This window comes from Rhipicephalus microplus, chromosome 2 (genome assembly GCF_043290135.1).
Source record: "Rhipicephalus microplus isolate Deutch F79 chromosome 2, USDA_Rmic, whole genome shotgun sequence".
Classification (NCBI taxonomy): domain Eukaryota; kingdom Metazoa; phylum Arthropoda; class Arachnida; order Ixodida; family Ixodidae; genus Rhipicephalus; species Rhipicephalus microplus.
This window is the reverse complement of record NC_134701.1, coordinates 134924645-134938498: the sequence shown is the minus strand read 5'-3', so window position 1 is coordinate 134938498 and position 13854 is coordinate 134924645. Positions and strand designations below refer to the sequence as shown.

Genomic DNA, 13854 nt, shown 5'->3' with positions numbered 1-13854 from the left:
CCACCCATTTCTTGGCCGATCCCCCTTTGATTTGATCGATAATTGGGTGTTAACACCCCAAAACCACCATATGATTATGAGAGACGCCGTAGTGGAGGGCTCCGGAAATTTCGACCACCTGGGGTTCTTTAACGTGCACCCAAATCTGAGCACATGGGCCTACAACAGATCCCCCTTTGCGGTGAATGTCAAAGTTATGAGAGGTACATCATAACCATCACTCCATCGCTCGGTCGTGAAACGCCTATTATCGTGGAACTATGTGGATCATCGTTCGCAAGCGAAATAGGAAAGGGCGCAAGTTCATAACGGATACGCACGTGTCAGTGACTGGGAGCGATAAAGAGCCACCTCAGGCCGGTGACTGGCTGATTACATAGTGCAAAGGTATGAGCAATATTATCAGCTTAGTCGTCTCGTTTACTCAGGAGTCATGGCTACGATAGTGCCTCTTCATATTCACGTGGAGTTCAGCGTCAACATTGCTTCGCGCGACTTTGCCGCGCATTCTCCTACGTAAGTGCTCCTGCAGTTACGTTAAAGAATGGAAGGACGTCATGCGTTTGGTCTCAGAGGCTTGAGGCTGGCGTCGAAAATACATTGGCAGCTATTTCCCGTCGCAGCTGCCGTACTGAGCGTGCGGCGAACTTCAACTAACGTAGGTGACAGCGTTTCGGCAGGGAAACATGAGCTGCAAGCGAAGCCCTTCGAAGCGATTCCCAGGGTACCTTCTTTCCCTGTGATCGGCAGCTCGTGGATCTACTGGCGCCTGTTGGGTAAGTTTATTGCAAGTGATGCTCGATAACTTAAGAGTGTAGTATGGTATCACGCACCAGTTAATAGGCGAATGTGAGTCTGCGATCTCTGCTAAGCAACTCAGTGTCGCCGTGATCTTATGGTGGGAAATCACCCTGGAGACGATCCGAATGAATAGTTATGAGAACTTGATTAGAGCGGGCACTCGACACACCGACAAGAGAAGACACACATGCAGCGCGATTAGGTGCGTCTAATGATTTAACAAAATAAGCCCATATTACGGCTCTATGATTGATAAACCACCTTGATAAAAACCGAGTGTAAGACGCGACTCGCATTGCTTAGTGCACCAAACACACTTTCAGCGTTTCTATCTATCTATCTATCTATCTATCTATCTATCTATCTATCTATCTATCTATCTATCTATCTATCTATCTATCTATCTATCTATCTATCTATCTATCTATCTATCTATCTATCTATCTATCTATCTATCTATCTATCTATCTATCTATCTATCTATCTATCTATCTATCTATCTATCTATCTATCTGTCTGTCTGTCTGTCTGTCTGTCTGTCTGTCTGTCTGTCTGTCTGTCTGTCTGTCTGTCTGTCTTTCTTTCTATCTATCTATCTATCTATCTATCTATCTATCTATCTATCTATCTATCTATCTATCTATCTATCTATCTATCTATCTATCTATCTATCTATCTATCTATCTATCTATCTATCTATCTATCTATCTATCTATCTATCTATCTATCTATCTATCTATCTATCTATCTATCTATCTATCTATCTATCTATCTATCTATCTATCTATCTATCTATCTATCTATCTATGCTTGCTCTAGTCTAAAGTCTGCCTATGTAGATATCATTCTGGAAACTATGGTGTGAACGTCAACATGAACTAAACTCTTCTTAGGTAAGCACCATCCCGACCAGAGGCACAAGGCATCCATGGAGATGTACAAGAAGTATGGCCCCATTGTGGTCGAGAGGCTTCCAGGGCGTTATTCCCTAGTGCACCTGTTCAAGGGCACAGACATTCGAACCCTGTACCACGAGGAAGGGAAGGAGCCGTTCAGAATGGGTGCCACGACGTTCAAGGACTACCGAGCGAGCAGACCGGAATACTACGCAGACGTGGGCATTCTCAACCTGTACGGGTCGACCACTGCAACCGCAAGTTCACGCGACTTTCTTTAGTTATTTTTAACAAAGCAGCCATTTGATCTGAGCGTGATCTGGCCGGTCCGGACAAAAGATGTCATCATCCTGAACTGGAACGTACTCTCTTTGTCTCCTTCATTTTCTTCTTTGCTCCCAGAGCACGGGCACCGACTTTCTGACTCGGGACGTAGTAACTCTGATGGGTTGGACAACTAATACAGATTTAGTGAAGGAGAGAGAAAAAGAAGTAAACGTAGATAAAGAGAGAAATTTTAGGGAAATAAGATTCCTCTGTGTGGCGAGATTCGAGCCCGGACAACCACTATCCAAAGGCGAGTGCCACATAGCTATTGAAGCACGTTAGGATAGCATATCACCATCATGTATATTCTATTGCATAATAAATTATTTATAATAAAATATATTATAGTATAATGTATTGTATAATACCAGTTGTTCAAAAATAAGCTTTGTGGTTTTCCTAAAATTGAGCACTAAAAAAAAGATGAAAAAACCGTCTCTCAGACACTTTATGTATCCAGGGGGACACAATGTTAGCGAATAAATATGACTGCCAGTAACCGAATTAACGAAGAACTGATAATTACTTTTTCAGTGACGGCAATAAGCGAACATATCTGTATTAAAAATTGGAGACAGTCGCACTTCTACGCAGTTACACTTGGAACAATACTTCTAGCATGCTTGGGCTCCGAGATATCCCACGGCAAATTTCATTGTGCCATGGCATGATTGTGCATGTAAATCAGCACTGGAACGAAGCTCCTCCCTGATGGGCCGTGCCAGTTGCGTGCGTTGTTTAATCTGAAAATGGGTCGAAAGCAGAGGCAAAGATGATAAAGGTTACCCTTTCACTGCCAGCTGGTGACAGCAAGCTGTGGCTCTTTGTCACATAGTAGACGAGCATTGCGCCGATCTTCACTGCCCTGCATGCGTATTCATGCAAAGCACAATTAATGGACCACTCCGCGGTATATCTCGAAACACAGACATGCTAGAAGATTTCTTCCAAGTGTAACTGCGTAGAAACGCGATGGGCTCTAACTTTTAAATACAAATATGCCCTCTTACAGCAGTCATTGAAATGGTAATTATTGACTTTTAGTTAATTACACCACTGGTAGCCACCATTATTGTCTCACTTTGTGTTTCCCCGTTATCTACAAAGGTGGTTTTTATGTTGTTCTCAGTAATAAATCTTGGGAAAATCATAAAGCCTAATTTTGAACACTCGGCAGTGTAGGCATGGGTGGCAAAAAGGGTAATGGTAAGAAAAACCGACATGAGAGAAATGAAGAGGCTAAAGAGAAGAAAGAGCTAGGACAGAAAGAGAAAGAGAAAGGAAGAGAAACAAAAAAATGAAAGGCTGAAAGAAAATGAAGGAAAGAAAGAAATGGACAGTCAGAGAACCAGAAAGAAAGAAAGAACGGAATAAATATTCGAGCCAGCAGCGCAAAAAGCAGACACAATTGCAAAAAAAACTGAGGCCCGATAGAAGAGCATTAGCTTGAAATTAAAGTTTATTCTTATCACGCAGAAAATATTAGAAAACGCCACAATCACCCAAGAACACCTTATCCCACTCCCACAACGATAATGGATAAAAACACACCGCAACATCTTACTCGACCCCTATAAAAACGATCAAGCCAATTGTGACACAGTTGAAAACACTAAACGCTGAAACCTCGCAGTCGCGTAACGCCTCCGCAAACAGGAGCCTTTATCACACAAAAAATAAAAGATATAATGGCGGGTTAGCTTCAAGAAAAGCTTACTCACAGTGGTGAAGGTTCGGGAAGGATGATTGGCTAATATAGACGAAACCCTTCTTTCAAATAAAAGAAACTTTTATGTCCTTTGTGAACACCTTGTGTATTCCGGAAGAGTTTTTAATTCAATATAATGGTCTCGAGTGCGTCAGCCAGCCTTTCTTGAGTGCTCACGCCTGCGAGTTAGCTTTCCCAGCAACTAATCTGGCACCCTCGCTTTCCTCGAAATGAAAGCTCTAATCTGAGCACCCGTTAGGTGAGTGCAAGATTTCGGTTTTTAACATTTTTAATTGCGTTGCTATTTGCTTGTGTGGTTTTTTTTCAGGGGCTCATTAAGATATTGTGGCGGTTTGTTGTCTATGATCGTCGTGGGAGCAGGCTGGGGTCCTTGGGCGCTTGTATGGCCTTCTGGTCTTTTTTAGTGATAAATTGGCCTGCATCTCGAGAATAACTTTTGGTATGGAGCTATCGCTCACCACCTGTCCCTGTTTTTTTTTGAACTACATGCTCAAGTGTGCAAATCTCACAAAGTAGCCAAGATTTCAGTTTTCGAAAGAAAGGTGGAAAGACCCAGACATAGAAAAAATAGTGTGAGCGCAGTCACTGGCTCGTCTTGTCATAATCATTTGTATAACTTCCTCGTCTGTAGATATCATCATCATGGTGTGCTGCAGCTCGAGCTCGTCTCGAATAAAACGCTTCCTCATAAAATGAAAATACACTATATTAAAAACAAAACAGACACGCAGGAAGCAGTAGAGAGAAATAATGAAATAAAAGAGGAAAGAAGCAGAAAACAACTACGCTTTTTTTTAAATTCCTTGTTTTATAAGTTAGAAGGTGCTACAGATTTTCTACGTGTAGAGTGACAGAAATGAATTATCTGATTTTCCTCATGAATGACTAGCTTTTATTTGTTGTTTGACCGCATGGGCAGTTTATTAGTATGAAGGAGGCTTCAATTCGCTTGAGTGTATTTTAATCTTTGTTTTTTTAAGAAGTCTTATAAGAATTTCTTCACTACCCATATGCAGGTTTATCTCTTGTTCAGTATCATACTTCGAGCCCATCATTCAGGTTGCAAAGTTCTATGCGGGCTGCAAATACTTTAATGTACGCGCAGGCGAGTTGATCAAGAACTTGCAGCTCCTTGACGGGACATTGCCCTCGTATAATATTCGTCCCAGTAACGGGATTCTGGCTATCGGATGAGATAACAAAGATAACAATAAAAAGGACGCTCTTCACTTGCTTATCGCACCGGCTTGCACTGCATGTTTAGAACTCAATTTTATCGCTGATTGAAGTGACCATAACTCTTGAACTGTGGCCGGTGGCGCTGACAATTACTGAGCTTAAATGCCGAATTGTTTTTTCCGTGGTATGTATACAAAGAAAGCTACAAAGAAAGCTAAACCTTGTGGGATCACTAGATCCGAAGGCAATTTAAATTACAGCTCGGAGGCGAGTGTATAGGAAACCGAGCTCTTAGTGCTGACATTGTCCACTTGATTTATTAAGAAATAGGCGACGAGGAAGAAATAGCGGCTGTAAGGGGTGTCATAGGCGTGTTCAAGATATCGTTGAAAGGAAGCAGGGGCGAAGGTTCATCACTGTCCCACCCCCACACCCGCCCTTGGGGACACGAAATCTGCCCCATACGCTGATTCAGAAAGTCAGCGTATGGGGCAGGCTTTGCGCCCACTCCCCTTCTCAGATGAGTAGGAGGCACCCTCCTCCCCTCATTGTTCCTGTTAAATATTGTGTGAACGGCGAAGATAGTCACTATCATCATTAGGGAATTAGACCGGGGTTTGGAATAAAGAAGAGGTCGATCGGGTGGGCTTCACTATGGGCAAGGTGGCTTCCTCTCTTCTTCTTCTCTACAGCTACATAATCTTCTTCCTCTCTACAGCTAGAATAACCTGGCGTTCATAAACTTCGGCTTCTTCCATTTCCGATTCCAAATGATCGATGTCAACTGTGCTTTCAATCTCCTCATCAATTTCTCTGAGAAGCTCGTACTGTTCAGTCAAAACTCGGTGAAACTTCTTCAACTCACATATTGATGGGTGGTTCATATGCCAAAGGTGTCCGATATCTGCGATCACCTGCGTCACGACCTTGCATGTTTGACTCCGCCTTTCGTAGAGGGCCTCCACGATGCGGTCCAGTGTGGGAAACAGAAGATATCACTGGCCGGCCGTGCCACGAGGCGAAGTCGGAGTCAACACGGCATCCATCCCAGAAAGTTCGCACAACGAATATCCGTAAGTTGTCGGGTTGTTGTCCTTCATGAACTTGCGGCAGCCGAAGAATACGTGAGGGCTCCCGTCTCGCGAGCCTCCAGTCGATGCCTGCTCTCACGTTGATTCACCTTCCAGATGTACGTAGTCGGCCTCCATGGACTGTCCTGCCTTGCGATTATCGGGCCGTCGTCATGAAGGGCGAGTCAGGACGGAGCCAAAGTAAACGTGAGGGCAACCGTCTCGCGAGCCTCCTGACGATGCCTGCACTAACGTCAGTCCATGGGTGCTCCTAGTGGTCTCAGTTGCAACCGGAGTCACGCTCCCAGGTCTCGGCGGTGGTTAGGCCTCGCACATCAGCTTTGCCCACGGCGGCTTCACAAAAGTCCGCGATGCTACGACGGCGGTCGAAATTCGTGAAGTCTACTCCGTCTCACTTCCGAAGGTCCTTCCTCCCGGGCTTTGGCACCAAAATATTGATAAAAGGACGAGCCGCCTTGCCCGTGGCGAAGCCCACCCGATCAACCTGTTCTTTATTCCGAACCCCGGTCTAATCCCGTAATGATGATTGTGACTATCTTCGTAGTTCACACAATACTTAACAGTTCCGACCCGAGCCCACGCAATGAGGAGGGTTCCCTTTGGCCTGGTCAACACGCCAGGGTCCTCCTGTCTCGCCAACCGCCGAATGTTTGACTGAATTGGCCATGTTCCATTCTGCCTGGTCACGCGTTCGTTTTTTTTTCCTTGCTCGTGCAGTCAGAGAAAAGCGTGGCTGAAGGTTCGAATGAGCACACAACAACATACGCTGCGCGTGCGGACAACAATGTCATACTTGCCCATCATGAACAAGATCGCGGAGGAAGCCTTGGACTTGCTCGAGCAGCTCATGGATGAAAACGGCAAAGTGGAAAACTGCTTCACCTTCATGCAGCGATGGGCCCTGGAAAGTGAGTGCCACCAAGGACGTGGCTCTACCTCCACGTGAGAGAGGGTGGTGGTATGGTGAACTCTAATGTGGATGATTCATTACCTCGGTTTTAAGTATGTATTTGGGAAAGTGTCGTGACCTGAACTTGACTTCACATTTAATCAACTGGAGGCTTCAAAGTCATAAAAATATTAGGGTTTATTGAATTGCGATGAAAAGAAACTGAATTGTGAGGAATAGAAATCTAAGCAAATCAGGATTTCAAAAGTGCCGAGATATGGCACTGCAGGTTGTGCGTGACTACAAAACAGCACGAAAAACCACAAGACATCCAAAACGAGAACACATACAACTCTGACTCTCAAACATTTGTTGTAAGAAACGTACGCATACACACGATGAGCACGCACATAATACTGTGTCATCAACAGCAAAACTGAGACATACTATGAAAACTGCTTCCGTTATTGCAATACTGCCCAAGGAAATGGATTACTTACAGAAGCGGTTCTTTTAATCAGTCTCAGTTGTCCAAGTTGTGGCCAATTTACGCTATGTAACGCAGTACTATGCGTGTGATTGTCATGTGTATAGGTGATGCATTTAATTTTCACGATAAATTGTTGAGAGTCGGAGCTGCAGGTGTTCCCTTTCCGTGTGTCCTCTTGTTTGTCGCGCTGTTTTGTATTCAAGAGGGATTGCAGAGGTGAAATCATTGATCATGTTCTACAAGACCTTACTATCTGTAAATTTGTCTGGTTCTTTGTCTGTTTACTTTTCTATAAATATTACGAGTAACCTCAATGTTTTTCACTGGATGACCAACCTACAGGTTAAGGAATACAACAAGATTTCATGTAAAAATATATTTCTTTGAAGAAGATAGCCGGTGGTGGTGATGGTGGTGGGGGGGGGGGGGACTGTAATAGGGGTCCGTAGGTTATATAGCAATAGGTAATCGTGCTGTAACGTAACTGGACGAACGGGACACAACACAGTGCGTAGTGCCAACAGCTGCTCATTTTAAGATCAATTTCCATACATATTAACAATTTACCAACAATCTTAACTTTTTTCAAAATAAATTAGTCTCATGCAAGAAACACAGGCCTTAAGAACCTCATGGTTATGTTCTCTAAATAGCTTCAGGTATTTGCCTTACTACCCATGTACCTGCGCTATATATGACATAACAACACAAAATAAATAGATGCTTGCTTGCGATCCATACTTTAGTGTGTCGAGTTCTTCCAAGAACATCACAGTACAATCAGCCAAGACATTTCTCTGCTTAGAAGCAAGAAAACTCGCTTCAGAGCCAATTAAATATTGTCGTTTAATTAACACGAATGTGAAAGCGCCAGTGGAAAAAAAGAACTGTCTCTTGACTTGCCAGCCGGTAGGCAGCCAGGTGATGTAGACGGCTTACAGTCGTATAGCAAAAGCAAAGTAAGCCATTGTTTGGCTTACTTTGCTCACTTTGTTTGGCTTACTTTACTTGGAATAATAAAAAGCCTGCTTTTATGTCCTAAAACCAAGGTATGCTTACGAGGGACGCCATAGTGAAGAGTTCAAGATATTTTGACCATCTGGAGTTCTTTACCGTGCACTCACATCGCACAGCTACACGGTCCTCTAGCAATTCACTTGTATACCGAAGCACAACCATCATTGCAGGAATTGAACCCGCGACCTTAGGCTCAGCAGACGAGCACCATGTCCGCTACCTCGGCGGATGCCGGTTGAGCGCGTAGTGAAATTTCCCCGATGCAAGGTCGAATGTATCGAATGTTTTTGCGTACGTAAATTAAAAAAAAGCGCGATTTTTGTGTGTTAGACAGTCGAATAGGAATTGAACGAAAGCACGATGCAGCATCTCATGAAGCAAAATAAGCCAAAACCTCCGTAAGCTTACGTTACAAACTAAAAGAATAAAAGGCCCTATAGGTATGCCTCCTAGATGAACGCCGACTGACAGTGTGCAATAAATGTCAAAAATACGCATATGACTTGAGTGTCTGACATAAAGTGGTGGTTTTTCAATAAGAGCATTTATTCTCTACAGACGTTGGCCTTTTTGCACAATATCACATTATCATTACCATTTCTGACTCGCAAGCTCATCGAAAAGCTCGTTATGCAAATGTATGGATAATGTGCTTAGGTTTGCTAGCAGCTATAATTACCGGGCAGACATCCATAATAGTTTCCTGATATATGTACTAGTGATGATTCAGCCACCACGGAAATCATGGGTAGTACATTAATTCGCCAAAATTTTCGGGCTGGCTGCTTCAAACGTACTCAGTGTGGATTTCTTTATTGTGGTGTTTTAGCGTGTGTTTCGGATAAAATAGTGGATTGTTGCGAACTTCATCAGCCGGTTTGAGTTGACGAGCCTAAATGGCCAAGACAGTGAAGTCGAACTTCACCTTGCGTGAAAACGGCTGCAGGTGACACGGATTCAAACAGAACCGAAAATACGAAGCCTAGACAAATCCGTGCTCTGCCTATATTTCTATTGTTGGCTCAAGCACCACGCACTGCAACTCTCATAGACGCTACCATCACAATTCACTCTATTGTATTACTATGAAACTCTATCTTGTATATAACTAACAGCCACTACCGATGGGAAAACACAGTTCTACTAGGCTGTCATTATAGCTCCTAAATAACCCTAAAAAAGAAAAAAAGAAATTGATGCGTGCTACGCCTCCTTGAATGACAACTTAAACTTATTTCCGGCAAAAGTAAGGAACTGGTCACAAAATCAACGCAATAATTTCGGCACCAACAGCCGGAAACAGTTCAAACGTGTTTACAAAAAAGATCTGATTATCATAGACAGTCATGCACCAGCGTTTTCTATTGGAAAGTTGCATGAGTAATATGTGTTACGGCTGCATCATCTGTGAACTTCTACAGTGCCAGAGAGTGCACGGTTAGTTAAACAGTAAACCAATTATTTAGCCGTAACGTTAAATCAAATTGCGAAAAGTTACGAGAAAATAAGCGGAAGTGGTTCCTTGGTAGGCGGCTCTTACGCGAGCTCGAATACTCGAGTACAAAGATAATACGAACATGTGCGCCATTACGCTATCTTAGCTATCTTAATATAAACGTTCGTTCAAGTTCTATGGCTAAAACCAACATGCTGCGGGCCAGCTTATTTTCTGTCATTGAATAAGCACAGGAAATGAAGCCACAAAAGCTTCGGCAGGAGCGAGTGAGTCACGACACCATCTGGAAACACTGTTCCCACATTTCACGAGTTACGCATGGCAAATCATGCGATGAGTCAAGCGAGAATGGCGTGAAGGGGGCTGGAGTAGCAAAATCTGACACGCATTCAACCCATATCTTGTGTATCACCAAGAACCTTAGCTTCCACAACACACCGAGACGCCATTCCCCCTCCCCCCATTCGGCCTACAGCAGCCTGCAGCTTTTACTCGCATACTGCTAGCAGTGATCAACACTAAATTAAGTTTGCTGATAATTCTGGAAGATTTGTATACTACACATGACTGCTGTTAAGTTACAATATACAAATTTCGCCAAATGTTGTCATACTCTCGCTATGTAATTGTCAGTGTATATCAACATCGGCTTTTTTTTTTTGCCAGAGTCACTACGCTCTTGCGGGCGCTCAGACACTTAGGTGTTGCCATGTTCTGGCAGCCAGCATGTATTCATAGCACATGGCAAAGTAAAAAGTATAAAAAAGAATTTCTTTCCCGTGTTCTGCAGCAGATTTTACTCACTAGCCAAACTCACATGCATGACCTTCGAAACGCACCGCATGAAAGCTTGTTAAAGTACTTCAGACGTTCCCTGATGATGGCGAAATCGGTAGCAAATACAAGATAGAGTGCATCATGTTCACCTCACAACCTTCATCTAAGATTTGGGTGGACGTTAGAGAACCCCAGGTGGCCAAAATTTCCAGAGCTCTCCACTATACGGCGTCTCTCATAATCATATGGTGATTTTGCGACGTCAAACCCACATATAAATCAAATCATCGCCATCATCAGTGCATCAGTCAAATTACATGCTTCTCGCGTTCTTATACAGGGTTTATTGAGAAAATTATCCGCTATGATTGAAAAATTATTAAAAGGAGGCATCTGCGTGCTATCCGCGGTTTTCCCTTTACTGTGGCAGAAGACGTCCTTAGATGTGTACTAACAATAATGATGGCAGTAATTCATGAAATCAACACAATTTAGTTTTAAGCAGTCAAAATAAGCGGTTGAGTCAAGTGGGCGAATTCAATTCCTGCCTGCGAGTAGTTCATAGCAACTTTGAATTTTAAGTGTGAATACACTTTATAAGCGACCCCAAACCATCCACCACCGTCGGCGGCGTCCGCAGTCTTCTCTCAATCTTTAAAAGAAAGAGGACTTGGCGGGCCGCAGCGCGACGCTCTACCGAATAAGCCACGGACGCGACGCAGATATCGGTGTCAGTAACGCGCCTTATACCCCCTCCCCCTTCGCTCGCTCCTCCGCTCTCCTCGCTCGCTGCAGCAGCGCGCGCACCCCTCTCTCTCGCGTGCCCGCCTTCTCTCTCAGTCTCCCGTCGAGAGCGGGTCGTGAGGGGGAGTAAAGTTAAAATCCGTTGGCATTTGCCAGTGCGTTAACGTAAACTCCCCCGTGTCATCAAATTGCGATTCCCAGGAACCATTACACCATAAAGGCACCATAGTGTGTGTGATTAATAAATATAATAGTGCGAATTAATAAATACCCCTCATAGCATCACCCCGTGTATTCGCACTTAACCATGTTCACCCTCGGGGAAATGCTTGGGAGTTTTTTTTTAGAAAAGCCGTCAGGGGTAATCGCTGCGGGGCGATGAAATCTGGCGAATTCAGCAGGCGAGACCGAAACCGACGCATCAAACACCATCACTAACATTCACTTCAAGAACGCCTTCCGTGACGACACTGCTTCCCTCACCCTTACCAACTACCAATCTACGAATCGTTTCGTTGTGGCGTGGTCCTTCCGCATGGCCGCTTATCGACGCTGCTTCAATACGAAGGAAACAGTGTCATCACTGAGGGATTTTTCGAACTGAATGGTATATGGATGCGCTGTCGGGTGAGTCTGTGTCGCCTGATAAATTAGTCAGATTTCATTGCGCCGCGGTGATCACCCATGGCTGCGTTTCACAAATTCGATAGTTGTTATGAACTATTCGGAGGAAGGACTTGGGTTCGCCCATTTCACTAGACCGCTGATTTCCACGAGGTCAAAAATGTGTTAATTTCTACAAATGCTGATGTAATCAATTTTAGTACGCATCAGAAGATGTCCACTGCCTTTTTAAAGGAAACGCCACAGGTAACACGCTGATACCTCCTTTTTGTTATTCTTCAATATTCATGCACACATTTTCAAAACACCATTAGTATTTCCTTATCCCTGTTTCTACTTTCACTATCATGCTTGTGTACAAGTTGCAGGTATGTGGTATGCAGCCGTGCATAAACTTTTTAGAGTTTAGAGCCATGTTGGAACAATGAAGCAATGGGGGGAGGGGAAGGTATCCTAGCCCCATCCCCCGAAATTTTGACGAAGGGGGTACTTTACCGAAAACAAACGATAAAAATTGGGTGTTCAAATAGTAACAGCCTTCAGCAAGAGCCCTGCCCCCCCCCCCCCCCCCCTTCCCCTGTATCTCGAAAAAATTCCTGGCTACCGGCATGTCCCAAGTTCGCGGGTGCAATTCTGGCTGTGGCAGTCACATTTTCGTGCTGGTGACACCCTTTTGTGTGCGTGGTCGTTGTGTAACCTGGTGCATGCTGCCATATGTCAGCATGTTCAATAAAGTCCACAAATATAGAGGCCCCTGTAGTTTGATTTAAATGCATGTTAAAAACTACAGGTGCTCGAAATTACCAGAGACCTCCAGTGCTGACACACTATATCGCGGTTTTGGCACGTAAAATTCGAGAACCAAAAAATATAAATTTTATTGACAAGTTCTAAACTCTGCATGTATATTATTGCCCCGCAGGCGTTGCCTTGACGTCTGTTGATGCCAGGCTAGGCTCCTTGACTCATCCGCTTGATCTCAACCTCGAAGGCCCCGCCATACTCGAAGACATGAAAATGATCGTCGCCTGTATGCAGAAGTTCGCATACCGGTTTCCATATTTTCGATATATCCGCACGCCCACCTGGCAGCGATTCGAAAAAGCCATGGACGACTTCACTGTGTAAGGAGCATTCAACTTCCGTGCTTTATACTCCATTAAAACGTGAGATGACAACTCTTATAAACAGCCTCTCAGTACAAGTGAACATGGTGGGATAAACATTTATATATGTACGGCGTTATGGAGTCCTTAAAATAGTTCGAAGGCAAAGCTGCAGTCGTTTAAGCCCGGAAAATGTCATTTCAGCAAGTTTGTTGAGACCCGTAATGGGCAGAAGCGCAAAATACAATGACAAAACGATACGAAATACTCCACACACCTTCACGAAGTGAATCATGACGAGCGGGCGCCGCTCTGGGTATCGTATTTGTAAGAGACCGCACGTTACCTGGCGTAAAGTGTATATACAAACGTAAATTTATTTCGCCCAGTCGTCTTAGGCACTTCAAGGCGGATAAAGGAAAATGCTAAAATAGAGGACATGCCTTGAAAATCATTACTTGATCCCGCCATCTTACCGGTGGCAAGATATAATTTTAATGTGGGTAACTTGTTGGGACGTAGAAAGCTCGACATTTGCTTCTAAGCACAGTTTGGTAAACATTCACTACATACTGTTCTCGATAAGTTATTTCACCGGAAACCATGATCGCTTACCCTAAAATTAGCCTATGTCTATCTTGAAATCTGTTGTAAAAGCTTTTTGCGTGCGCGTGTGTGTGCGTCTCACATCTGTTTTGACTATATCAATGGCTATATATTGTGACTAC

At 43.9% G+C, this 13854-nt stretch overlaps 1 protein-coding gene across 1 annotated transcript in view; it reads left to right on the top strand.

The window, feature by feature from the left end:
* The first annotated feature begins 456 nt into the window (after positions 1 to 456).
* The window catches only part of LOC119169752 (putative cytochrome P450 49a1), a 29566-nt gene continuing 16168 nt past the window's right edge, over positions 457 to 13854 (top strand). The window contains exons 1-4 of the mRNA XM_075886830.1: positions 457 to 776; positions 1695 to 1932; positions 6741 to 6931; positions 12943 to 13144. Coding sequence (XP_075742945.1) covers positions 545 to 776; positions 1695 to 1932; positions 6741 to 6931; positions 12943 to 13144 — 863 coding nt within the window. The 5' untranslated portion in view covers positions 457 to 544. The remainder of the gene's footprint in view (positions 777 to 1694; positions 1933 to 6740; positions 6932 to 12942; positions 13145 to 13854) is intronic.